The 25,460-nt window shown below is 36.9% G+C and overlaps 2 protein-coding genes across 8 annotated transcripts in view; one reads left to right on the top strand and one right to left on the bottom strand.

Moving 5' to 3' along the window:
* SERPINE3 (serpin family E member 3) overlaps window positions 1-7,273 on the top strand; it is a 32,052-nt gene extending 24,779 nt beyond the window's left edge. The window contains exons 7-9 of one of the 2 annotated variants that reach the window (XM_006063556.4): window positions 4,065-4,151; window positions 4,650-4,733; window positions 7,139-7,273. In XM_006063556.4, the coding sequence (XP_006063618.3) occupies window positions 4,065-4,151; window positions 4,650-4,733; window positions 7,139-7,182 (215 nt within the window). In that variant the 3' untranslated portion in view covers window positions 7,183-7,273. The remainder of the gene's footprint in view (window positions 1-4,064; window positions 4,152-4,649; window positions 4,734-7,138) is intronic. The other variant, XM_025262965.3, reaches the window with a different exon arrangement.
* The window catches only part of INTS6 (integrator complex subunit 6), a 101,900-nt gene that overhangs the window by 10,167 nt on the left and 66,273 nt on the right, over window positions 1-25,460 (bottom strand). For 4 of the 6 annotated variants that reach the window (XM_044926794.2, XM_025262962.3, XM_025262963.3 and 1 more), the window contains 11 exons: window positions 25,162-25,314; window positions 24,235-24,367; window positions 23,238-23,332; window positions 21,430-21,540; window positions 20,238-20,453; window positions 15,814-15,940; window positions 14,886-15,028; window positions 14,447-14,678; window positions 11,624-11,995; window positions 10,453-10,546; window positions 8,163-8,782 (listed from right to left, as the gene is read on the bottom strand). In XM_044926794.2, coding sequence (XP_044782729.1) covers window positions 8,689-8,782; window positions 10,453-10,546; window positions 11,624-11,995; window positions 14,447-14,678; window positions 14,886-15,028; window positions 15,814-15,940; window positions 20,238-20,453; window positions 21,430-21,540; window positions 23,238-23,332; window positions 24,235-24,367; window positions 25,162-25,314 — 1,770 coding nt within the window. In that variant the 3' untranslated portion in view covers window positions 8,163-8,688. Of the gene's footprint in view, window positions 1-2,146; window positions 2,249-8,162; window positions 8,783-10,452; window positions 10,547-11,623; window positions 11,996-14,446; window positions 14,679-14,885; window positions 15,029-15,813; window positions 15,941-20,237; window positions 20,454-21,429; window positions 21,541-23,237; window positions 23,333-24,234; window positions 24,368-25,161; window positions 25,315-25,460 lie in introns of those variants that run through there. The other 2 variants (XR_006543797.2, XR_006543798.2) reach the window with 2 other exon arrangements.

Below are 25,460 nucleotides of genomic sequence, written 5' to 3'. Positions count from 1 at the left end.
TACGTACAAGGAACCCCCATAAGACAACCAGTGGATTTCTCAACAGAAACTTTGAAAATGGCTGTTATCAAAACGATAAGAAATGGCAAGGGTTCAGTGGTTAGGACTCCACACTCTCACTGCTGAGGGCGCAGGTTAGACCCCTGGTCAGGGAACTAAGATCCTGCAAGCCGTATGCCATAGCCAAGAAGAAATAGCAAGTGTTGGTAAGAATGTGGATAAAAGGGATCCCTCGTGCACTGTTGGTAGGAATGTAAACTGGTGCGGCCACTATGGAAAACGGTATCATGCTTCCTCAAAAAAGTAAAATAGTACTTCTATATAATCCAGCAATTCCGTATCTGGGTATGTATCCAAAGGAAATGAAATCATTGTGTCACAGAGATATCTGCACCCTCATGTTCTATTGTTTAGAACAGTCATGGAAAAAGTTAAGTGTCAACATATACAGTGGAATATTATTTGGCCATAAAAAGAAGAAAATCCTGCCATTTCCAACATTATAGAAAACCCTGAGTGCATTAGGATAAGTGAATTAAGTCAGAGAAAGACAGATACTGTATGATCTCACATATACTATATATAATCTAAAATCTAAATCTAATCTAATAAAAAGCTAAAATCATAGAATCAAAGTACACAGTGGTGGTGGCCAGGGTGGGGAGAATGGCTGAAGGTGGTCAAAGGGTACAGATACAAAGTATATTATCTTATTTGCAATATACACATACATAAAATCATCATATTATACACCTGAAACTTACACTGTACATGTCAATTACACCTTAACAAAGCTGGCTGGGAGAGTGGCAAGAAAGCAAGATGTGAGGAGAGGGCTAGAGGAGAAGGACGGAGAGAGGAACTAACTACCTACTTGCAGAGGCCATTTCAGGTTCTTTCCGGCACTCTGTATATTCTGGGCTGGCTGCTATGTGAGATACACTCTCCATCTACAACTAAGTGACAAGAAGAGGGGAAAGATAAACTAGAAGCAGATCCTGGCAATAACTTTTTCAAAGCATTAATACTGCCAATATTAAGTAATAATATCTGGGGAGACAAAAGACACAGCCAACGATGTGACGATGAGAAGCTGACAATGGAATGTCAGATTATCAGTTTACATTTTGCAAATCTTATGTTTATACAGTCTCACATTATGAAAACCCTTAACCTTCTGAGAGTATGGCCACATACAAAGCACCATGGGCTCCACTAACAAAGGGGAAGGGGGCTCGGAGTCATTCAGATGACACTTGCCAAGGACTCCTGTGCTGCGCCCCTGAGTCCACAGACACCAACCATTTCCTTACGAGTGAAAATCAGATTAAAGGACATTAAGGCAGCTGTTTTTATGGGGGAAATGAAACAAATGTAGTGTGTGGAGCGAGCCCCCAGTATTCAGTCATTCGTCCAACATTCACTATACACCTATGTGTGCCAAGCACTATTATGCTAGTTGAGCGAGGTAACAAGTATTTAGAATAATACAGCTTCTGTTTTCTGGGAGCTTACAGTCTAAAAAGGAAGGTTCAGATGGAAACACAGAAGATGTTATGGAAGAAGAGTTTATTCATTTGCTTTGGATATTGAAATGTAATATAGGAGTGGAAGGGTTTATTGAGGGGAAGGCGGCTAGCCAAAGTAGGTTCTGTAGAATGCTAACCTGGTAAATTTGGGGACAGGAGATCGTGTGAGTCATTCCATGGTTAAACACTACATATGACCACGCTCCTGTAGAGCTATGAACACCATGAACATTAACAAGTGAGCAACTCTAAGAAGTCTACTGTTAAAAACAAAAGCACAAGCCTATTCAATTTGCATTTCCCATGTTATTACTCGTGGAACCCTTTATACAGAATAGCACCTGTAAACAACCTTGGGAACAAATTTTGGGGAAACAGGTTGAATGGCCCTCAGTGGCATTAGACAGTTGCCAACACTGCAGGAGAGAATATGCCCAAAGCCAGGAGGATCCTCTAGGCTGAGTTCATTGCATAACATATCCAGAGCCACTTAACAGAAGTAAGCAAATTGGGATCTGCAATACAAGATCAAGCAAGAAGAAAAACACAACCCACAGATGACTCCTGAATCCTTGTTTTGATGACAAATGCTGGTCTTCTGAAATATTAACTCTTACCAGAGATAAAATGTATAGGAGATGAGGATGCCGAGGCATGCCAGGCTATGGGTCTAAGCCTACGTCTGTGCAAACATGTAAATGTCACTTCTTGGGCCACTCCTGTAATAGGATGGAGAAAAAAGCTCCTCAGTTGCAGTTTCAAGAAAGTGAAATAGCCAAGTCATCTACTGAAAAACTCATTCATACCAACCAGTTGGCACCATTTCTCACATTGTGCCAGGGCGTCTGGACTCTAACACAAATGTATTCAACTGTATTCTAGCTGACAGAGAACCTCTGCTCATTTCATTAAATATTTGGATACCATTCTAGACAGTAATGAAGTCACAGATTAGTAAAACCGTCCCATGACCATTAACCATTCCTTATACACACAGTTCTCATTTGGGTCCCGCATTTCCATTTGCTCAGTGAGATAGCGAGACAGGCTAACAGATTTTCTAAAAATGCTACTGAAAAAGACCAACTGCTAAAACCAATCAGATTCTGCACTAGTGTTAGGATGAGTGATGCCAAGTGACTGTTTCCATTGATTTTTCTCTCCCTCTGGCCCTTGTCTGGTCCCCTTCACTGGCACTGAGAAAGATCTGTTCCTTACAGCAAACAGCCAACTCACAACTCCCTTATGTAAAAGACAGATGAGACGCCACATATCCTGTACTCTGCTGGTCTTACTCTCTCATAACGTTCATTCACTGTCCCCTCGTATTGCGTATGAGAAATCAAAAATAATTTAGCCTAAGATAAAACAGAGAAGCCCTCTCAGAATACAGCATGTCCCTCACGATGTTTAAGACTCCTGACACCGCTCCCTTTCCAGGGCATGCTAGAATCAACTAGAACACACTTTTGCAAGGTGGTGGCATCCATGTGGAAGGGTTGAGTGGAAATGGGCACGGTACCTGCTGTCAGAACGCCTGTATCTGCCCAACAGGACCTCTGGTCAAGCGTGTGGATTTCTAGTTTCTTCTCGTTCTCAAGATTCTTACTTTCATTTTTTGTGTCAAGTACCAAGCAAACTGTTTAAACATGATGGATGGCTAAATTATAAAAACCTGTCCATTTCTCTACCGTCACCAAATTCCGGTTTGCTAAGCTTATGATGCTTTTGAAATTGTTGACATACAACCATTATAGTTCTCACCTCTCGTTTTCTTTGCAGACTCTAGCCCATGAGGCAAGGTAATTGCATAACTGATTGCTCGGTATACAGAATGCAGTCACGCGGCATGAGATATTTTTAATACATTGCCTTTTAAAGCCCATAGTACAAACCTCTGACTGTCATTTAAAAGTGGCTCTTAAAATGCAGCCCAAGAAGGCATTCAGGGGAAGTCATCTCAGAAGCTTGCTGAATGTGCCGATTCCTGGGCTCTGGAATTTGCAATTTAACACATACTCTGGCAATTCTTATACACCAAAATTTTAGAAATACTAAAGATTTCAACAGTAACTAGAAATTGGGCTTGAAAATTAACTTGAAAAAATGGGGACACAGCCCTGAATACTGAGTGGGATTATTTATTAGATAGGGCTATGACAGTAAAGTATCTGTCTGCAATGTAGGAGACCCAGGTTCAGTACTTAGGTTGGGGAGATCCCCTGGAGAAGGGAATGGCAACCCACTCCAGTATTCTTGCCTGGAGAATTCTATGGACAGAGAATCTTGGTGGGCTACAGTCCATGGGACCGCAATTGAGTTGGACACGACTGAGCAACTAACACTTTCACTTATTGGATACTTAACCAAATTTGAGGCTTTGAAAGTTAAATAAAATATTGCACCTTAAAATTTCCCAAATCTCTTCCTATTTCCACAGTAAGCAGCATGCAAGACTATAACTCTGTTCTTTAAAAATGTACTCACATCTTTCAACAAAATGCAAATAATCCCATTTCTATTTCCTCTGCTTAGGCCAAGATGGCTTTTATGTTTCTGAAGCGATCCACAAAGCCAAGATTGAGGTTTCAGAGGAAGGCACCCAGGCATCTGCAGTCACAGGTGTGTGCCCAGGAGGACTGGGTGTCAGCAGCACTCAGGAATGCTGCAGGCCCGCGTCTCCCCCTTCGTTAGACTCATCCACTTCAGCCTTCACACTTCTAAGCCTTCCCACTAAAACCCCATGTCCAGATGTGATAAGAGCATTAAAAAAAAAAAAAGGGTTAACAGAATCAAGTTCTTGAAAATGATGGGAGAAAAAGAGCCATTTTGAAAAGGATCTGCACCATGACCCCATAAATAAGGAATAGTCATTCTGAAAATTACCTTCAGGAAGGAATTTATTCCATGAAATATTCTGAGAATAGGACACAGTGTTGGCTAAGTGCTATCTTTTCAATTTTCCCATTTGCACCCCATCATAACACTAAAACAATGCTGTATCATTAGGATGCTTTTATGTCTTCAAAAATCAAGTGACTTTGTATCCAATTATAATAGTGACTTTCCTCAAATGAAGAGAAAATACAATGGGATTCTACTCTTTTATCTTTCCTGCAGCTCTGTTGTTACTGAAAAGGTCTCGGATTCCTATTTTTAAAGCGGATCGGCCGTTCATCTTTTTCCTGAGAGAACCGAACACAGGTAGTAGTGTTTTTTGATAGAAGTCATGTAAATATTTATCAGCACCTCTCTAGCAACAAGGGCTCATTTGTCCACCCCTACCTAAAACAAGCATTCCTTTTAGCTGGTTTCTGTAGTGCTTCCAAAGCTCCCCAGTTGCTATGTCATGTATCCTGAGAAAGGGGAATATTTCATAACTATTGAGGAGACTAATACCCTCTTGTGGCTTTTCTGCCTTCTGTTACTCTCAGCCCATTTATGATTGATGTTAGGTCTTTAAAAATTTAAGTTTCTACTTCTGGGGAGGACTTAAAAAAAATTATGAAAGTAAAATAAATGATATATCTTTTTTCCCCATTGTTGCTGAACTTTCTTGGCCTTGTAGGATGAGAGAGTTCATTCAGGCCGCAAGTGTCCAAGTTGTCCCCTGGTACTCTCAGCACCCCTAGTATCCTAGGGAATGCACCTGCGTTTCTATAGCTTTTCTGTTGATCTTTCTCAAGCTTGTTGAAATTACACAGAAATCAAATATTTGCCCTAGGCCTTGTCCTACCATACAACCCCATCTTAATCCAAAGATGGTATGGTACAGGCAGAGCCTTAGCACATCAGAAGGACAAGCAGAAGTCCTTTAAGTCTCAACAACAGTGAACAAAGTATTCAAATGATTCCTCGTAATGTTGCCCCACCTTCTCTGGCAATTACTTATCAGCCTGGGGAAAAAAGAGAGATTCTCAGTAAAGAGTTGTTGGCAAGTCTAAACAATGTGTTAAAAATAAATAGGATGGACCAGGACTAACAAAATCAAGCAAAAGTGGATCTACTTTAACTAAACATCAGGCATTATTTTTATTTATGGAGAGAAAAAAAGTTAAGTTAGAATAATGAAAATTATGCATAGGTTTTACACAAATCGTTAAGGAAATACTGTCAACATCATTTTATCTGAGAATCATTTGCGTACGGCTGTAATTTGTGCTAGAAAGCAAAGACACTTGTGACAAAAAGGATGAAGATAATCATTCACTAGGGAATTATCTACTAAGGGATTATTGGGGGGAGAGAAAGTCCATCAACAGAATATATCCTCATAGTATTTCACCAGATGAGAATGTCACTTATCACTTGGAACAGGTATCAGAGAGCCCTCTCTTAGAAAGGATACAGGTCAAAAACAGTTAAGATGAAGAACGACAGGTTCTACTCCCTCAAGAAACAAGAGACTGGACTAAACCTGAACAGAAGGGTCACTGTCAAAAGCTCATAGCCAATAAAGGTTGATGACAGTTAAGAGAACAATTTCTCTTCTGGAATTCAACTGCATAAAATGATGGAAAATCCTTAAACTGACTAGTAAAGAATACATCACTGTTTCTGTGATAAAGAGTTTTCAGAACTGCCTTAATAAACAGAATGAAAATATAATCCAACACCAGTTCCATGATCCACAACAGTCCCCGTGAGTTTCTCTGCCTCTCTCCCTGGGAGGTACCTGCTCACATCACACAAGGCCGAGTGGCTACTCTTCTGGTGACGGGGTAATGAAAGGACAGAAATGAGCCTCAGCCTCAGTACACCGAACTGACGAAGCTTACTGATAAGGGCAAATCATGACTCAATCAGGCGACACATGGGACACATGGAAGAACATTACCAAAAATGATCTTCACCTCAAGATTAAACTGTTGGAGAACATCACTTGTCCAGCCTACAGTCAGCCATCCAGTGATCTAAAGGACCTAAAAGACATGATATTCCCCTCCATGTGCTCCCCCTTCCCCTTTGCTGTAGTAGTCAGTAATTTAACTAATATGCCCAGTTTCTTAATCTGTAAAAACAAATAAAAAAAGCCCTGCAAGAATGGAATATTAAGCTTGAATTTTTATGGGTTTCAAAGCTTGTGACTATATTTTGGGGTAAGAGCGTAGAGAGAGTATGGTGGCAGAGAGATTAAGGACAAGAGGAGACAAAACAAACTGCTTCTTCCCAACTCCACCTACGGTTCATACCCTGAAATATATTAAAGATCAAGGGTCTAAAGGATCACCTCATGAGCAACCTGTGAAATGCAAGAAAGAACATTCTGATAAGGCAAAGTGGGCAAATATTGGAACAGACAGAATATTTAGTTGCTTTACTAAATATTCTTGTTAAATATTAACTTTTATCTGAATGACTTGTAAAGCTCTTCTGTTAATCTCAGAATTTAAACATATATAATTTAAAACCAGACAATATATTCTGGATTTTGTGTATCTCATGTTGAACTTAGCCATGTGACTGCAGCTAACTATTAATACCTTAACAATTCCACTTACTAAGTGATATCCTGCTTAGAGGTATTTTTTAAGAGGTTTTAAAAAAATGTTTAAAGAACTGCATATGAAAATACTATGTAACACTACATTATGTTTTTTTCTTTACAGCATTTGTCTTCAGTATTGGGAGAGTTTTGAACCCCCTACACTGAAGTAACAGAGCTCAAGCATGTTCTCCACTTTTATCTATGCTTTTCTTCAAAAATTACAATTTCATTTTCCTATACCCCTGAAATTTAAAAAATGATCTGCTGAAGTGTATACAAAGATAAGGGTATGTGTTTTTCAAATATTATGAACCTAAAAATACTTCCACTTTGCCATAATTTTATAAATTTATTTTACCCTCTCTTAATCTAAATGTGTTTTAGCCTTCTTTTCTACTCATTATCCCCGAAGCACTACAAGGCACAGCAGTGACCTATGAATGGTGAGTGAGTCAGGCCACAGGCTCACAGTCCTCAGTAAGGACACGTGAGGCCACGGTGGACTGAGGGTGGACAGTGAATAGCATTGCCTTTTCCTTATACTGGACAACTCAGGGAGAATGCAGAATGGACAAAGTCATTTAAAATGTGTTTCCTTTCCATTTAGCTTCTAAAGGAAATGGACAGTTTAAGTGTAACAGCAGAGCAGAACAAAGAGATCCATGGAACCCTCAGTCTGTTGTGGGACTTCTGCAAGCATGGCATCAAGCTGCTAAATGCTACACATTTCAAAGTATGTGGTGTCCCCCAAATTTACAACTCCCTGACAGCTTCACCACAGTCCTAGTGAGAAAGGAAAAGGGACGGGTTGAAGGGACGGGTTGAAGGAAAGGAAGTAAGGAAACCAATAGAGTTCAAAGCTATCTGCTTTTGAAACAGCTTTTAAGAGTCTGCCTATCCGCAGATACGTTTCCATTGTCTAGGCAGAAACGGAGTGTGTCGGAGTGGCCAATAAAATCTAAGAACATAGAGTAAAAAGACAATGCAGATTATGTTAACATGTCATTACAGTTAGGTTTAACATATGTGAACTTCAAGTGGTGTATTTTTCCAATGCTAAAAAGCAATGCCTTTAAAATTCCATTATCTTAAGATGGTTTTGAATGATTACTTTCAATGTGATTATTTCCTAAACCACACAAGAGTAAAATAGAGCATTTATTGATGGAATAACAAAAGTGCTTTTCTTAAATATTCTTCAAAATACATTTGTACAACTTACAATAATATATCCAAAATAACTGTATATACAAAACATTGCCTAGTTTTAATGTATGTGCTTTTTTTCCCCAAAAATTACAAAGTAACTTTTTTATTTTTTTGGCAAAGTTCAACCTTAACAGAGGTGACAATTTTGAAGGTTGGTTTAAGAAAATAGAACCTGAGGGAAATTGACACGCAAGAGTCAATGACAAGCAAGAGATTTGGAGGAATATTTTTAGTTTGTTAAATAAAAATTTTTTTTAGAGTGATACTTTTCACATTACAAAAATAAACCAAAATGAAGAAAAGGTCACTGTAAAATGATGGAAAAAGGATCTGTAGACTTGCTCTTAGTATTTCAAAAAGCCAACAATGCATGTCAAAAAATGAATGCAAGATCACAACAGTCTTGTATTTACTTTGTATTTGGAGAAGGTAGTGAAATAAGTGGCCACATTCTCTTTTCTTTTAATTGCTATTAATATGGTTGATCTGATTGGCTCTTCGATGAATTTCATCCAAGAAGTTCTCCAGTTGTTCTATTAGCATTCTTTTTTTAAACCTGTATGAAAAAATAAGTATAATAGCACTCTCAATTTCTTTTTAACAAATAGTTACATATCAGTATAATTTTTTTTTTAAAGAGAAAAATTGCCTTGAGAAGATTTTTTAAAGTGAAATGAAAATGAAAAATCAACAGCTTTATGATATATAAAATCTCTTAGCAAATTATTTTATCAGTACAGTATTATAGTTTGTTTCTAAAACAAGCAATCCAGGCCTAGGTACAATGGATAAGAGGTTATTTCTTTCACAATAAAAAAGAAAAACGGGGGAAAAAAAAAACCTAATAAATACAAGGGTTATAAACATTCCAGCAATCTGGGTTCCCAAAGAAATGACTCCAGTAGGTTCTTATGCTCTATGAAAGTGCAATGTTGAAAGGAGTATGAATAAAATATGAATATAATCCCCCACAAAATGGAAGAAATGAAATTTGGCCATTCACATTTAAACTGTGATGTTCTACTACTACACAATTTGAAAACCAGCAACAAGTTAAGGACAATCAGACATCAGCACTATAGGATATAGCTAACAGTTAAAAGTTCAAGTGAAAAATTTAAAATTTTTTCAGTAATAAATACAGCAGACTAAAATTGCTTTTGTACAGAAGTATGCAGATGCTTTTTAGACTCTCCAAAAACACGGCCCAATTGATGCCTACTTCCTCTGTACTTGTAAACTAATAACAACTAACCACCATAATATTATACAACTCTCTAAAAGGTAACAGAGGTAGAATTCAGGCACCAGGAATACAGCTAAATCTATGAAGTTTGAGTTGATAGCATGTTATATAAAGAGCAAAACAGGTTAAATATTCAAAATAAGTAATATGAAAAGTTATGGCCTTATCTTGAGACTTGAAAGTAGCCCATGCTCTAGCCACTCATAGAGGGGGGAAAAAAAAAAAAAGGATTAATGGCTTTATCTTAAAAAAATAAAAACCTTTACATGAAGCATGGAAGAAATTGGTGGGGTGCATAATTAAAGGGTGGGTAGCATAATTAAAAGATGGGTATCTTGGAAGGTCAGATGAGATAAACCTTAAGTTTTCTTACAATACTAGAATTGTAAAAAGTCTTAAAGGAGAAATTTAAAAAAACGCTTTTTTACTCACTAAACTCATACAACTATGCTTTCCAGTTAATTGCACTGTGTGGTCACCGTTTATAATCTTGATCCACATTCCTTGTACTAAAGTACATAATCTTGGGCTACTGAAGCAATCAGAATAAGGCTCATTTGTCCAGCTCTTGTCCCTTAATTACATGTTTTCCCACGTACAAGTGAACTCCTGCATTCAAATACTGCCTTTCAAGGTTACTTTTAATCACTAATATTAACTGTAGTTCAAATATACAGAGAAAAATGAAAGACTGTAAAATATAAAGACATCAAAAAGCCACAGAGTAGGATAAATGAGAATTATGCCAATACCTGTAATGTGTACAGAGAAAGGGTTCATGATTTCTAAAGAATTTGTGTGTGGCTATTTTTTAAGTGACCTTAACTTCCAATAAACCAAAAATAAGAATTACTTATTTACACATTGATGTGTCATATACATGCATAACAACACAAGTATAAAGTAGATACTGTTAAAATACCAACTATAGAAACTGGGGACTCATTTCATCATACCATAATGTACAACAGATTACTTACCTTGATGCTTCTTTAATGACATTTTGTAAAAATATTAGTCTTGTTTGTAAACTGCCTTGCACATGCTTCAGTAAAGTGAAGATTCTTTCATATTCTTAAAATAAGAGAAGCAAAAAGAAAAGTGGTGTTACTTTGCACACTTATTCAATATTTTCCTATTACAGTTTACTACACATCAAGATTAAGACAAAACTAAAAATAGTTTACCTAAAAATTTCACCGCTCTTTATAGAGATTTTATAATACATGTATTTCATCAGACATCAACAAAGATAAAATAACTTGTCAAACACTGCCTTTTCTTGGTAAAAGTTCTCATTAGGGAACTCATGTATATATATATCAAAACATACAGCTTAGAAGAACGAGTAAACAGCTTTTTGGTAGTGCCACTGAAAAATAAGAAGTGGCCTTTACAAAAATCCAACCTTACAACAAACTCTAAATTACAGCTAACATAGGAAGTGGATAAAATAGAGGAAAAAAAACAAACAAGAATGCTGTCTCAATTTCAAGTTTTCACATAAAACTTAATAGTCCTCTGTCAAGGACTATAAGCTCCTAAAATGACCAGTACTGAGTCTTACCCACTTCTGGACCACCCATGGGCACCATCATAGCAGGTGATCTGTCCAAATCTTCTGAATGAATATCAGTAAGAATATTGAAACTTTATCTCACAAAGTTCTTCTCTACTCATATAACAGACAACTTCATAATTTTAGTTTTTTGGCCTAAATGCATCCCTGTCACTATTATAGTTTAAATCTTAAAAGTTAAGATGGTGGGTAGGTACTGTGCCAAGAACTTTACAGATACGAAGTCATTTAATATTTATTGCATCTTTGGGGGTTTTTTCTGTTACCTTAAAATTCCAGTTGCTGGTTGGCAGAATGTTCAAGACTATCGGTTCCTGTCATGGGAGGAACCATGTTTGATTTTTATATGTGTGTTTCCCTACTCTACTCTCATCCCTCCTTATTTATCACACCTAACACAGTACTTTGGATATAGCAGTAAGTGTTGGCTGAATAAAGAATGGGATCTTATATAGCTGATATGTTGTTCTCAAGACTGATCTAAAAATCAGATCTATGCTTTAGTTAATTTGACTTTTTTCTTAGAGCACATACAAAAATCAAATCTGTTGTCTGTCTCTAATTATACATACTTCTTCCTGGCTTTCGGATCTCTTTCATTATTTGTGCTTTTAGTTCAGTGTTGACCTCTTCATGGCTTCTGCAATGCATCAATTTCTTTCCTTTGTTGAGTGAAGATGCTGGTATATTCTCTTCAGGACATTGTTCTTTATCTCTGGGCTCCTCGTGATTTTCTAAAAATCCACCAACAGTGAGGTCATTAGTTCCTAAGTGGTCGTGACCGAGAGCCTCTGTATGATTGCTTGGTCGTTCCAGTAAGTTGGCTGGAGAAGATCCTGAAAATTCAGCTTCCATAGCATTTGGTGTAGTATCTGATGAAAGTTGGTCTGCAACATGATTTTCAACCACATCATCCATTGTCGAATCATTAGTGGCTTCAGAAACTAAAAATAAGGAAAAAAGAAAGAAAGATGAGAGCCAATTTCAAAGCACACAGTAAAGAAAACGTCAAAGAAACAATATTGTAGCAAATCACAACTATCTCCTTGACTCTTAGAAATTAACAATGTGATATGGTTCTTAAGCTTTGCCATATATACGGTGTATTTCAACGTGAAACATTCACAGTATTTACAAAATCTGTACAATTTTTGCCTGGGGGGAAAAAATAAAAGTCAGTTTAAAAAAACTTTTAGTTTTCTGGTTTTTTTCTATGGCAATTTTATTGAATAAGTGGTTTTCACTGCTTTAAGGACACATATATGATCAAGATTATCATGGTTATCCTTTTATTAGAGAGAAGGCAATGGCACCCCACTCCAGTACTCTTGGCTGGAAAATCCCATGGACAGAGGAGCCTGGTAGGCTGCAGTCCATGGAGGTGCTAAGAGTTGGACACGACTGAGCAACTTCACTTTCACTTTTCACTGTCATACACTGGAGAAGGAAACGGCAACCCACTCCAGCGTTCTTGCCTGGAGAATCCCAGGGATGGGGGAGCCTGGTGGGCTGCTGTCTCTGGGGTAGCACAGAGTCGGACACGACTGAAGCGACTTAGCAGCAGCAGTTCAATCCAACTTACCTCTGCCTTACTCAGTTACTATTTAGAGGCAAAAGTCAACACAGGAAGCTTAAGCTAATCAGTATTCTGCAGCAACATGGCCCCAAACCTCCAGAGCGCCTTTCCATATAACCATCCACATGGTCTTTACTACTTGAGCAATGAAGAGTAGCTGGTTCCACTTCAGTTCACTAGACTAGACGTAAAAGGCTTGCAAGCTTGCCACTTAATATCAGATTATTGTATTTGCTCACCAGAGAAAGCAGCTGAATTCTCAGTTCCCTGATTGCTCACCAAACCACCAGGATCCAGCTGAATTCATCACCTTACTATTCAAAATTTAAACTCCCTCCCCGCCACAAAAATTCTTTGAACTTCTGACTCCCTTCCTTCATCCTAAATCTTACTCCATGATTTGCAAACTTCTATGAATAATCTCAACAGCAACTCCTGTTTTAACTGAAATCCAACTCGCCTGCAAAGAAAGCCCTCGCTCTCAAACTCTCTCCATGGACTTAAAATGAGGTGGCGTCACTAGTCCCTTTTCTTTCCAATGCCACTTCAAGAGCATTTCTCCACGCACTCTTGTGAAAACTCTTGCTCTTTCATCTATAAAATCCTTCTGTACCTCTCTTTTTTCTATGCTTTTTTTCCTGGAAAAATATATCCACACCAGATTCTTTGTCCTGTAATTTACCACAATCTGGATTTTGCTAATTATTTCCCTGTAGCTACAGAGGCTTGATCAGTATTTTGGGTGGCAGATACTTCAAATGTAGTACTGTGTAATCCCATCAGGAGGGATCATATTTGGCTTCTCTCCAGTTAAGATGTTCTTACCCATGAATGATCACCACCTATAATTAATTACTCCATTAAACATTCCCTTCATCAACTCTCATTCTTCCCCAATAATATTCCACTTGACTCAGCGACTGAACAACAAAAAATACTCCACACAGTAATGTCAGCCTGGTCTTTATGAAATGCCAATCAGATCAGATCACTACCTCTTTCAATGGATTTTCACTGTCCTTAGAATAAAGTCTAGAATTTTTTACAATGGCTTCCAAGACCCGCTATGATCTAGACTCTGCATGTCTATCTTTTGGTTCTCACCTTACCTCATTCCCAGCAGCCCGCAAATATACCAGAATGCTTCAGTTCCCTTAATGCCCTGCTCCTCACAGTTTGCCTCTGAGTGTACTCTTCCTGTAAGAGCACTATTACTGTCACATAGGTAAATGCACAGCTTCAGTTTACTAATTTCCATTCATCCGTCAAGTGTTGGCTTAAACAGAACCTCCTCAGTAAACTGCCTTGACCCCACAGACTAAATCCTCTTGCCAAATACTTTCCCAAGTATACTTGACTTCCCTTTTTGTAATATTCATCACACTTCTAAGGAAATGTGTGATGACTTTCTTTCCTCATTATAAATGAAGGCAGAGATCCCTATTATCTGTTTACAGCTACATCTCAATGCCTAACCCTGTCTAAATTAAGCATATCATTTAATAATTAGTTGCCGAATTAAACAAATTGAAAACTATCTTTCTGTGGGTATTGATAATGCCCCTTTAAAAACTGTCATTTCTAAATGCTAAAGATTTGCAAATGATATTTCAAATCATGATAGCTATTAAGCATAATGAATGAATATATGAAATGTTCATTAAAAAGACATAAAAAATGATTACATGCTAATCTGGAATAAACAAATATCTTCTCTAGACACTCTTGGAACTTTATTCACTTTTTCTATATCAGAAAACTCTCTCTCATGAAGAACCAAACTAAAAGCAGCAAATACTGTTTAAAGAAAAACTCTTACTTTTATGAAGAGGAAGGGGTTTAATGAGGTCTGGCTGTGCTTGGGTCATAGGTGCCGGTGGGCCTTTCCCTCCGATGTGGTTGTTCACAACTGGGCTCTGCTGCCGGCCCCTCAGCAGTGGAGACATGCAGCGTCGTCTCTTAGGGACACCTTGCATATTTGGTTCTCCAGGTCGTTTATGTTTATTTTGAGGTCCAGCCACAAATTCATCTGCCTCATCTATCATCATACCCTGTAACAATGAAGAATTTCCCTGACTTTACATATGGTTTTCAGTTGTACGACAAACTCCAATTCCCATTAAAGTACATTTTAAAGATGTTGACATAGTATTCTACCAAGCAAATAATTTCGGCTTACTTTAGTTAAATTAAGAACTATTAAATCTACTGTGCCTCCCACAAAAAAAAAATTATATAATCGAACACTTCAAATTTACCTTTTTATCCAGCTTAAAGGGGTTGCCAAATGTATGCAACCTCCGAGGCTGATCAGGATCAAGTTCTCTTAATGGAGAAGGTACTTGCTTGAGGTACTCCTGGTAATTCCCCATTTGTGCTATAGGAACACTGTGCACTTGGTCTTTTCAAACAGAACAAATCAATAACAAAAGTTAACTTCGCTGAAACTACCTTCCATTTAGTTAACAAATAATGTGTTCTTGTGTGTGAATGCTACCTGGTCTATTCCAGGCAACTTTTCCTTACCATATATTCTAAATTAGTTTGTTGCCATTATAAGTATTGTGACATAAAATCTTGAGTGCTTTTTAATAAAATTTTAAATAATCAATTTTATCTTCTAAACAAAGCAAAAATATTGCCGTTAGTTTCAGTATATAGAATAAACAGTATGTGTAACCCTTCTATGAAAATGTCTCTTCTATTCGACTCCAAAGCAGAATTTAGTTAAAGCATAATTTACAGAAAAGAGGTTATCACATAGATGATCCTTTACATCAGAGTTGGCAAAAGGGTTAAGTTCTCATCTGACTTGATTTGTAGGTGCCAAAGGTATGGTTAAGGAAATACTAGAATATGACATATATTGGCCATTCCGAGTTAAACTATCAGATACTAGTAGATCACAAGAAAATGATTTTGTGTGTGCCTGTGTATGTGAATGTATGAAGAAAGCCACAAGGAAACTAAGCTATTACCAAAGGTTGTTTCCTCTGGAGAACAGAATTTGGGGCAACAGTGATGGTAGGAAGAAGTGTAGACAATTAGAGATGACTCAACTTTATCCTTCATTCAATGAGAATGTAATATTACAGTCAACTCTTTAAAAGTTACAATAACACTCTGTATTTTCAATATAAAGAAAAGTTTACTGAAGAAATACCAATATTAAAACCATGATCTAACCTTCATCCTGTCCTTTAAGAAATCTGCGGGTGCTCTTCAAAAGATTAGATCTCATTCTTGTTAAGTGATCCAAAAGATTCCGTCTTGGTATGTCATATGCATTTCTAAACGTCTGTGGCTTCAAATCCTGTTTTAAAAAGATTCAAAGACAAAATGTATTTTGAAACAGAATTAAGAGACTACAATCTCTAGCCCGCAGCACAGCTTTGAAAATAAGATATACAAGTCAACTAATTAGCTTAAAAAAATAGAATAAATAGATATGATACCATTGTAATGTACTGTTTTAATAACCAAAAGATAAAAACTCGGTAGTGAAGCTCAACCGAATTATCTCAAACTCATATCTGTCCAAGATTTCATTATGTATCCTGGCTAACAGAAGTAAATAAAAGCTTTGATGTGTAATTTACATACCATAAAACAACCCATTTTACATAAACAGTTTGAGCGTTAATAAATGTACAGTTGTTAAACCAACACTAGGATCAGTTTTAGAACATCCCTATCACTCCACAAGTTTCCATGTGCCCATTTGCAGTCACTTGCAATTCCTATCCCCGCAACCACTAATCTGCTTTCTGTCTCTCTACATCCCATTTCATAAATGGAATCTTGCAATATGTAATCTTTTCTATCTGGCTTCTTTCCACAAACATGTTTTTGAGATTCATCCATGTTGTTCATGTATTGGTAGTTTATTCCTTTTTACTGTCTTTTCCTTTTTACATGGATATACTGTATCTTTATCCATTCACCAGTTGATGATCACCAGATGGTCAACACCGAAATCAGACTGATTATATTCTTTGCAGCCAAAGATGGAGAAGCTCTATACAGTCAACAAAAACAAGACCAGGAGCTGACTGTGGCTCATGAACTCCTTATTACCAAATTCAGACTGAAATTGAAGAAAGTAGGGAAAATCACTAGACCATTCAGGTATGACCTAAATCAAATCCCTTATGATTATACAGTGGAAGTGAGAAATAGATTTAAGGGCCTAGATCTGATAGATAAGAGTGCCTAATGAACTATGGAATGAGGTTTGTGACACTGTACAGGAGACAGGCATCAAGACCATCCCTCTGGAAAAGAAATGCAAAAAAGCAAATGGCTGTCTGGGGAGGCCTTACAAATAGCTGTGAAAAGGAGAGAAGCGAAAAGCAAAGGAGAAAAGGAAAGATATAAGCATCTGAAAGCAGAGTTCCAAAGAATAACAAGAGGAGATAAGAAAGCCTTCCTCAGCGACCAATGCAAGGAAAAAGAGGAAAACAACAGAATGGGAAAGACTAGAGATCTCTTCAAGAAAATTAGAGATACCAAGGGAACATTTCATGCAAAGATGGGCTTGATAAAGGACAGAAATGGTATGGACCTAACAGAAGCAGAAGACATTAAGAAGAGGTGGCAAGAATACACAGAAGAACTGTACAAAAAAGATCTTCATGACCCAGATAATCACGATGGTGTGATCACTGACCTAGAGCCAGACATCCTGGAACGTGAAGTCAAGTGGGCATTAGAAAGCATCACTAGGAACAAAGCTAGTGGAGGTGATGGAATTCCAGTTGAGCTATTTCAAATCCTTAATGATGATGCTGTCAAAGTGCTGCACTCAATATGCCAGCAAATTTGGAAAACTCAGCAGTGGCCACAGGACTGGAATCAGTTTTCATTCCAATCCCAAAGAAAGGCAATGCCAAAGAATTCTCAAACTACCGCACAATTGCACTCATCTCACATGCTAGTAAAGTAATGCTCAAAATTTTCCAAGCCAGGCTTCAGCAATATGTGAACCATGAACTTCCCGATGTTCAAGCTGGTTTTAGAAAAGGCAGAGGAACCAGAGATCAAATTGCCAACATCCTCTGGATCATGGAAAAAGCAAGAGAGTTCCAGAAAAACATCTATTTCTGCTTTATTGACTATGCCAAAGCCTTGACTGTGTGGATCACAATACACTGTGGAAAATTCTGAAAGAGATGGGAATACCAGACCACCTGACCTGCCTCTTGAGAAATCTGTATGCAGGTCAGGAAGCAACAGTTAGAACTGGACATGGAACAACAGACTGGTTCCAAATAGGAAAAGGAGTACGTCAAGGCTGTATATTGTCACCCTGCTTATTTAACTTCTATGCATTATGTACATTATGAGTACATTATGAGAAATGCTGGACTAGAAGAAACACAAGCTGGAATCAAGATTGCCGGGAGAAATATCAATAACCTCAGATATGCAGATGACACCACCCACCCTTATGGCAGAAAGTGAAGAGGAACTCAAAAGCCTCTTGATGAAAGTGAAAGTGAAGAGTGAAAGAGTTGGCTTAAAGCTCAACATTCAGAAAACGAAGATCATGGCATCCGGTCCCATCACTTCATGGGAAATAGATGGGGAAACAGTGGCTGACTTTATTTTTCTGGGCTCCAAAATCACTGCAGATGGTGACTGCAGCCGTGAAATTAAAAGATGCTTACTCCTTGGAAGGAAAGTTATGACCAACCTAGATAGCATATTCAAAAGCAGAGACATTACTTTGCCAACTAAGGTCCATCTAGTCAAGGCTATGGTTTTTCCTGTGGTCATGTATGGATGTGAGAGTTGGACTGTGAAGAAGGCTGAGCACCGAAGAATTAATGCTTTTGAACAGTGGTGCAGGAGAAGACTCTTGAGAGTCCCTTGGACTGCAAGGAGATCCAACCAGTCCATTCTGAAGAAGATCAGCCCTGGGATTTCTTTGGAAGGAATGATGCTAAAGCTGAAACTCCAGTACTCTGGCCACCTCAAGCAAAGAGTTGACTCATTGGAAAAGACTCTGATGCTGGGAGGGATTGGGGGCAGGAGGAGAAAGGGACAACGGAGGATGAGATGGCTGGATGGCATCACTGACTCGATGGACATGAGTCTCAGTGAACTCTGGGAGTTGGTGATAGACAGGGAGGCCTGGCGTGCTGCAATTCATGGGGTCGCAAAGAGTTGGACACTACTGAGCGACTGAACTGAACTGGACTGTTTTCAGTTTGGGGCAATTACTAATGCTGCTATGAATATTTGCATATAAACCCTTTATACACACGTATTTGCATTTATCTCAGTAGATACCTACAAGTAGAACTGTTGGTATACAGCAACATTTACCTTTCCTAAGAAACTGCAAATTAACTGTTGATAATTTTCATCAACAATGTGTAAGAGTTCCAGCTACTCTATAACCTTACCAACACTTCATATTTTTCAGTCTTAAATTTTAGCCATTCTAGTGGGCATAAAGTGGTATCTCACTGTGGTTTTAATTTGCATTTCCCCACTTGACTAATAATGTTGAACATCTTTTCATGTGCTTGTTCAGGTCTGTATATCCTACCTGGTAAGGTGTCTATTCAAATACTTTGTGTATTTTTTTATTGGATGCTTATCTTTTTATTACTAAGTCTTATGATTTCTTTATATATTTTGATACAAGTTCTTTATTCAGCATATGCTTTTCTCCCAGGCTGTAGCTTGTCTGGGAGAAACTTCAAAGTTTCTTCTGAAGACAAAAATGATAATTTTACTGAAGTTCAGTGTATGAAATTGTTATGTGTATGTGTTTTTTGTGTTGTATTTTAGAAATCTTCATTGACCCAAGATCCAACATCTTATAGATATTTTTCCTGTAGAAGTTTATAGTTTCAGTTCTTACATTTGTAACTATGATCACATTAACTAATATAAGGATCAAGTTCATTATTTTGCAGATGGATAGCCAACTGTTCCCACCCTATTTGTTGAAAAGACTGTCTTCTTACCCACTAAATTATTCTGGCATCTTTGTTAAAAATTAACTTTATATATGAAGGTCTACTTCTGTCCCACTGACCAAAATATTTTTCCTCATGCCGGCAACACATATGTTGATCACTGCAGCTTTATAGTAACTTTTAAAATTAGACAGTGCAAGTCTTTCAGCTTTATTCTTTCCCAAAATTGTTTCAGCTACTCTAGGACCTTTATACCTCCATATAAATTTTAGAACCAGTCTGTCAGTTTTGACAAACAGGCAACTGGGATGAAGATCTTTCTAATAATGAGTATTCATAAAGCATTTCAGGATTATACTGTGCAGCCAAGGTCAGTAGTATAAGTATCAAACTACAGTGAATTCTACTATTAGCTATGTAACTTCAGGCAATCTCTAAGCCTGTTTTCTATCTATAAAATGAACATGATGGTTTGCTCTTCATCAGTCCATCTGCTCATCCACTCACCATGTATAGTGTTTTAAAATTCAATGATTCAATAATATTAATAGCATAATTGATCATTATTCTGCAGAGGTATAGAAGTTTGGACAAACTGGGTATCAGTTAATAGAAAATTTGACATATTTGACAATATAGACTATTACTAGAGCAGTACAAAATTCACATAACTATTACCTTATTGAGCAAAGCAACTTGGAACCCAGTGTATTCTTTCATATTAAGGTCCAGCAGTCTGTGAGGAACATCCTCTGAAATTCCCTGGAGCAGCTGTTGAAAATCTTTCCTATATGCCATTGATAAACCATGTGATCTGCTTCGGACTTTAATTCCAGTTTCCTGTACTACTTTTTTGCCTACAGAACCGATGACTCGATCAGATTCTATTTTGGCCTAAAGCAAAAATAAATAAAAGCTGTCTTCATGTGATCTGAACTGGTAAATTAAAGGCTAAAAGTAGTTTCAGTCTTTTATAAATTAAGTATTTATCACATTTTAAAAGAACATAAGGAATTAAAAACACTACTTAAGTTATGCAGTCTATGTCAAATGCTTGGTAAACTGAACACAGTTTAAACAATAATGTCTTATGATTTTAAATCATCACAATTCTTACCTTTTGGAGAAAATCACACAAACACAACTTAGATTTATTAACACCCACTACATTGAAACCATGATATGTTAGTTAATACACCCTAAATAAAAATTCCCAATTCAGAGGTGACATAAAATTAGAAAACAATCTTATCAATATCTACTTAAAGACATTATTACTAGCACATAACTAAATTTTCACAGATTAGGCAAACAGCAATATTTTGACTCTTCTACAATTCAATTAGCAGTTGAAGTAGAGATGGCAAAAGTACTGGAAAAATTGTGCTTTATATAATTTTAATAACTTGGCAGTCAAAGGGCATACTGCTTGACTAATCTGGTATCTACTAACGTGATTTATATCCAAAAGGACAAAATTCAGTATTTTTATACATATTTCAAAAGAAACTCCCATTTTTATAGAAAATGCTATAGGTTTTAAAACATAAAGCAAAAGAAACTTATATTTTTTGACTAAGAAAAACAAATTTCTAACAAATTTCCCAAAAGAAAACATGAGGAATGTTAACATATAAGGCTAGGATCACATTAATAAAGCTATTTTCACAAACTAGAAATTATTATTTGAAATTGTCATTTCAAAACATAGCATATCATGCACTTGAGAATTATGTTAATATATATGTGGTTTTAAAACGTAATCTATTAATACAATTCTACTAGAACCATCAAGAACTAGTATCTGGCCTATTGACCAACTTGGCCAATACCATTCAAAATACTTAATGGCTCTATTTCTTAACATTACCTGCTGACTCAGTTTTTTGAGGTATGAAATGACACTGTAACTAAGTCCATATTCCATACTGTCTGCTATTAGGTTAGGTGCTCCCATCATTCTAACAGCTTTCTTCAAAGGCTATAGGAAAAAAAGAAAATATCACACTCAATCCTAAGCTTGTCAAAAATTTATAGCCATGAAAAGTGAAAGTGAAAGTTGCTCAGTCATGTCCGACTCTTTGAGGCCCCATGGACTATACAGTCCATGGAATGTCCAGGCCAGAATACTGGAGTGGGTAGCCATTCACTTCTCCAGGGGATCTTCCCAACCCAGGCATAGAACCCAGGTCTCCTGCATTGCAGGCCGATTCTTTACCAGTGGGGCCATAAATGTGTTGTCAATTTTGAAAAATTCACCCCCGCAAAACCTCTCCTTTTCTTCAATAAGGGTCACATAATCATATTTGTACTTCATTAAAATGTTTGTCAGTGGTATCAAAGGCAGTTTGAAATACTAAAGGATTAGAGACTGTAATAACAACCCCCAGAGTAAGAAAGTGTGGAGTCCTGGACTTCTTAGTATCATCTGGAAAAAGAGGGCAGAAGACACATTGCAGATATAGATTTGATAGAACTTGGGTGGTAAGTGAAAAGAGGAGTCAAGGATAATAGAAGATTCTTACCTTGGGTAAGGATAGGCTAATTAAGAACTACTTTGTGCAATGAAAAATGTCACTGGCACAACAGTCTAGCATATGTGAATGGGACAGAGTCAGAAAAAGGATGACAGCCACCCACTGACATATTACAAAGTGTATAAAAGCACTGGTGTCAAACTGGAATCAAATCCCAGACCAGATATTTAATATCCATGTGGCACTGGCTACATCCCCCCAGATGCTATGAAACATGAGTCAAATATATGCAGCAGTTCATATTCCAGTGTTTCCTCCTTTCCCGTCTCCTACACAGCTGGTACTATCTGCTAGACACACACAGATTTTCTCTTACAACTATAATACATGATTTCAAAGCTTAAGAAATTAATGTTATTAGAGACCATTTAGAAAGATTACAGTTGAATACTACAATATTCCTGCAGTAAAAGCAGAAGTAATGTTTTAATCAAGTGTTCTAGAAGTTATTTTTCACAAAATCAATAAAGTAATTATTTTCCTGGAGAATCCCATGGACAGAGAAGCCTGGCAGTCTACTGTCCATGGGGTCACAAAGAGTCGGACATGACTTAGCAACTCAACAACAACAATGTATTTAATAATATATGTATTACTGGTCCTATTGTGATACACCAGGTTTCAGGGAATGTTTCTTGAGATTCAGAGAATAATGCAAACAAACCTTTTTTTGTACCTGTAAGGAGAAATAATTATAAAACTGCAATTTAAAAAGGTTAATTGTAAAAGCTTAAATTCTAAAGCCAGCTGCCTGGGATTGAATTCCTGACCCTGATATTAGCTGTGTAGCCTTAGATGAATTGTTTAATTTTTTAGTGTCTTAGTTTCCATATCTGTGAAATAAAAACAGTTATTTCTGCCTCATACAGTTACCATATAAATTAAATGAGGTTAAGTAACACATGTAAAGTGCTGAGGATAGTATCAGGCAGGCCTGGATAAGCATTATATATATTCTCACCATCATCATTATTCTGCAAATCACTGAAACATTTCTTTCTCATATTTATATGGGTCATTTGTAAATTTTTCATGACATTTATTCTGTAACAGCAATAAATAAAAGCTTTAATACCTACAGTAAACTATAAGCATAATACAACATTTTATAACATTCTATTTTTAAGAATAATATTCTTACCCCAAGATAGTAGGGAGGCATTGTCTTCAAATAACTTTCAAATGACTGTCTCCATTTCAATGTTGGTTTTGCTTTATGGACTTTAAACAGATCATCTATAAATGAATGCATAATGAGAACAAACTATCATCATTCAGTGTTTTCACACATGAAAACCAAGTCAAGTAAGTTTCATTTTTAAAGTTTGCTTTACTATTTACAAGAGAGAGAGGAAACATCAATTATATATTTTTAACAAAATTAAAGGTGATAAATTTGGGGTTCTGACATTTTTGAGTAGTAGTAATACCACTTTAAAAATGAAAGGGTGCCAATTAAGGTCTCAAATTAAATAATAAAGGTAGAATGAGAAAATACACAAGGAAAATCTAGATATGAAACAGACTGGAATACAGAAACAAACTATACATGAAAACATACCACTAATATTTTGTCTATTAAGCTTTAAATCTGGTGCAATTCCATGAAGGAAAAGATGCCTTCTCCAATAGCACCCCTCAAAAAATTACAGCCAAAGGGTCTCCAATCAACTTTAGGCTTATCAATATTATTTAGAATATTATTTTAGAACAAATTCATGCACTAAAAAATTTGCCAAAATAAAATTCTTAAAAAGAAAATACTCAGATCCAAGAACTATGCTTCTACAAAATATCTTAATTATTTACCATACACAAAGTCTGCATTACTAATTCTAACTATGTAAGATATCTGATTTGCAAAAAACTTAGAATATTTAATTTAGAAACAAAATATAGTATTATCTTCAATAGTTTGTAGAATCAAAGGTGTTTGACCCTGACTTTCAATATATCAGAAACATGCAGAGGTTGCTATAAAACCCTTAACAGCTTCAATATTTTAAAATATTAATAAAAATCTTCATTAATTTCCAGAAGACAAGAAAACTCAAAAAGGGAGGGATGTTCCCAAAGATTGCTTTTAGGAAAATTCATATGTATGCTAGGCCACAGAGAACATGACAAGAATGACTTACCTAAAAGGGGAAGGAGCACTGGGTAATTGTAAGGCATCACGAATAAGTTGACACAGTTCAGTGCTGTACTGGCTTTCAAGTAACCAAAGGGATGGCCAAGTTCACTGTATTTTGCACTATTGCTCACATATACCTGTTAAAAAGTAGTTAAAAGTTCACATTTAATAACCTTTGCAGAATGTTATATAAACCATGGATTCAATTTGACTTTTTAAAAAACACCAAATTAAAAAAAAAACAACACCAAATTAAATTTTTAGAGGTTCTAATACTGAGTAAAGAGCTGACTAATTTGAAAAGACCCTGATGCTGGGAAGGATTGAGAGCAGGAGAAGGGGACAACAGAGGATGAGATGGTTGGATGGCATCACCGACTCAATGGACATGGGTTTGGGTGGACTCTGGGAGTTGGTGATGGACAGGGAGGCCTGGCATGCTGCAGTTCATGGGGTCGCCAAGAGTCGGACACGACTGAGCGACTGAACTGAACTGAACTAATACTGAGTGAAATTAAGTCAGACTGAGAAAGACAAATACCATGATATTGCTTATATGTGAAATCTAAACAGAAAGGCTACAAATGAACTTACCTACGAAACAGAAAGAGTGAGAGATATGAAAAATAAATTTATGGTTACTGGGGTTTAAGGAGGCAGGGAGGGATAAACTGGGAGATTGCAATTGACATATACACACTACTGTATATAAAATAGATGGAACTAATAAGGACCTACTACTACACAGCACAGGGACCATTACTCTATAATGCTCTACCTATATGGAAAAGACTCTGAAAAGAGAGGCTGTATGTCCATGTGTAACAGGTAGCTTGCTGTACACCTGAAACTAATGCAACAACAGTGTCGATCAATTACACCTCAATAAAATTAAATAAATTTTTTAAATCACTGCAGTCTTTCAGCTTACCTGCCAACATGTCTGAGGAGATTTTCTTTCCAGGATAAACTGAGTCAGCGGTGAAGGTTCCAACTCATATTTGTCAAAAGGCAATTTGTCAATAACCATGGGTTCACAGTCTGTACAGGAGAACTTCACTACAGGATGAGATGTACGAGGTGGCTAGAAGGCAAAGTCTTACTGTTACTCTTGCACAAACTCTCAGAAACAAACTTTTCGTATCCCTCACCGTCAGAGTTTACTCAGTTTCTCAGTTTCACTAGTGAGAGTTTAATTTACTATCAAAAGCACCACTAAGCGGAAAGATA

The sequence above is a fragment of the Bubalus bubalis genome, chromosome 13 (genome assembly GCF_019923935.1).
Source record: "Bubalus bubalis isolate 160015118507 breed Murrah chromosome 13, NDDB_SH_1, whole genome shotgun sequence".
NCBI lineage: Eukaryota > Metazoa > Chordata > Mammalia > Artiodactyla > Bovidae > Bubalus > Bubalus bubalis.
This window is presented reverse-complemented; position numbering and strand designations above follow the sequence as displayed.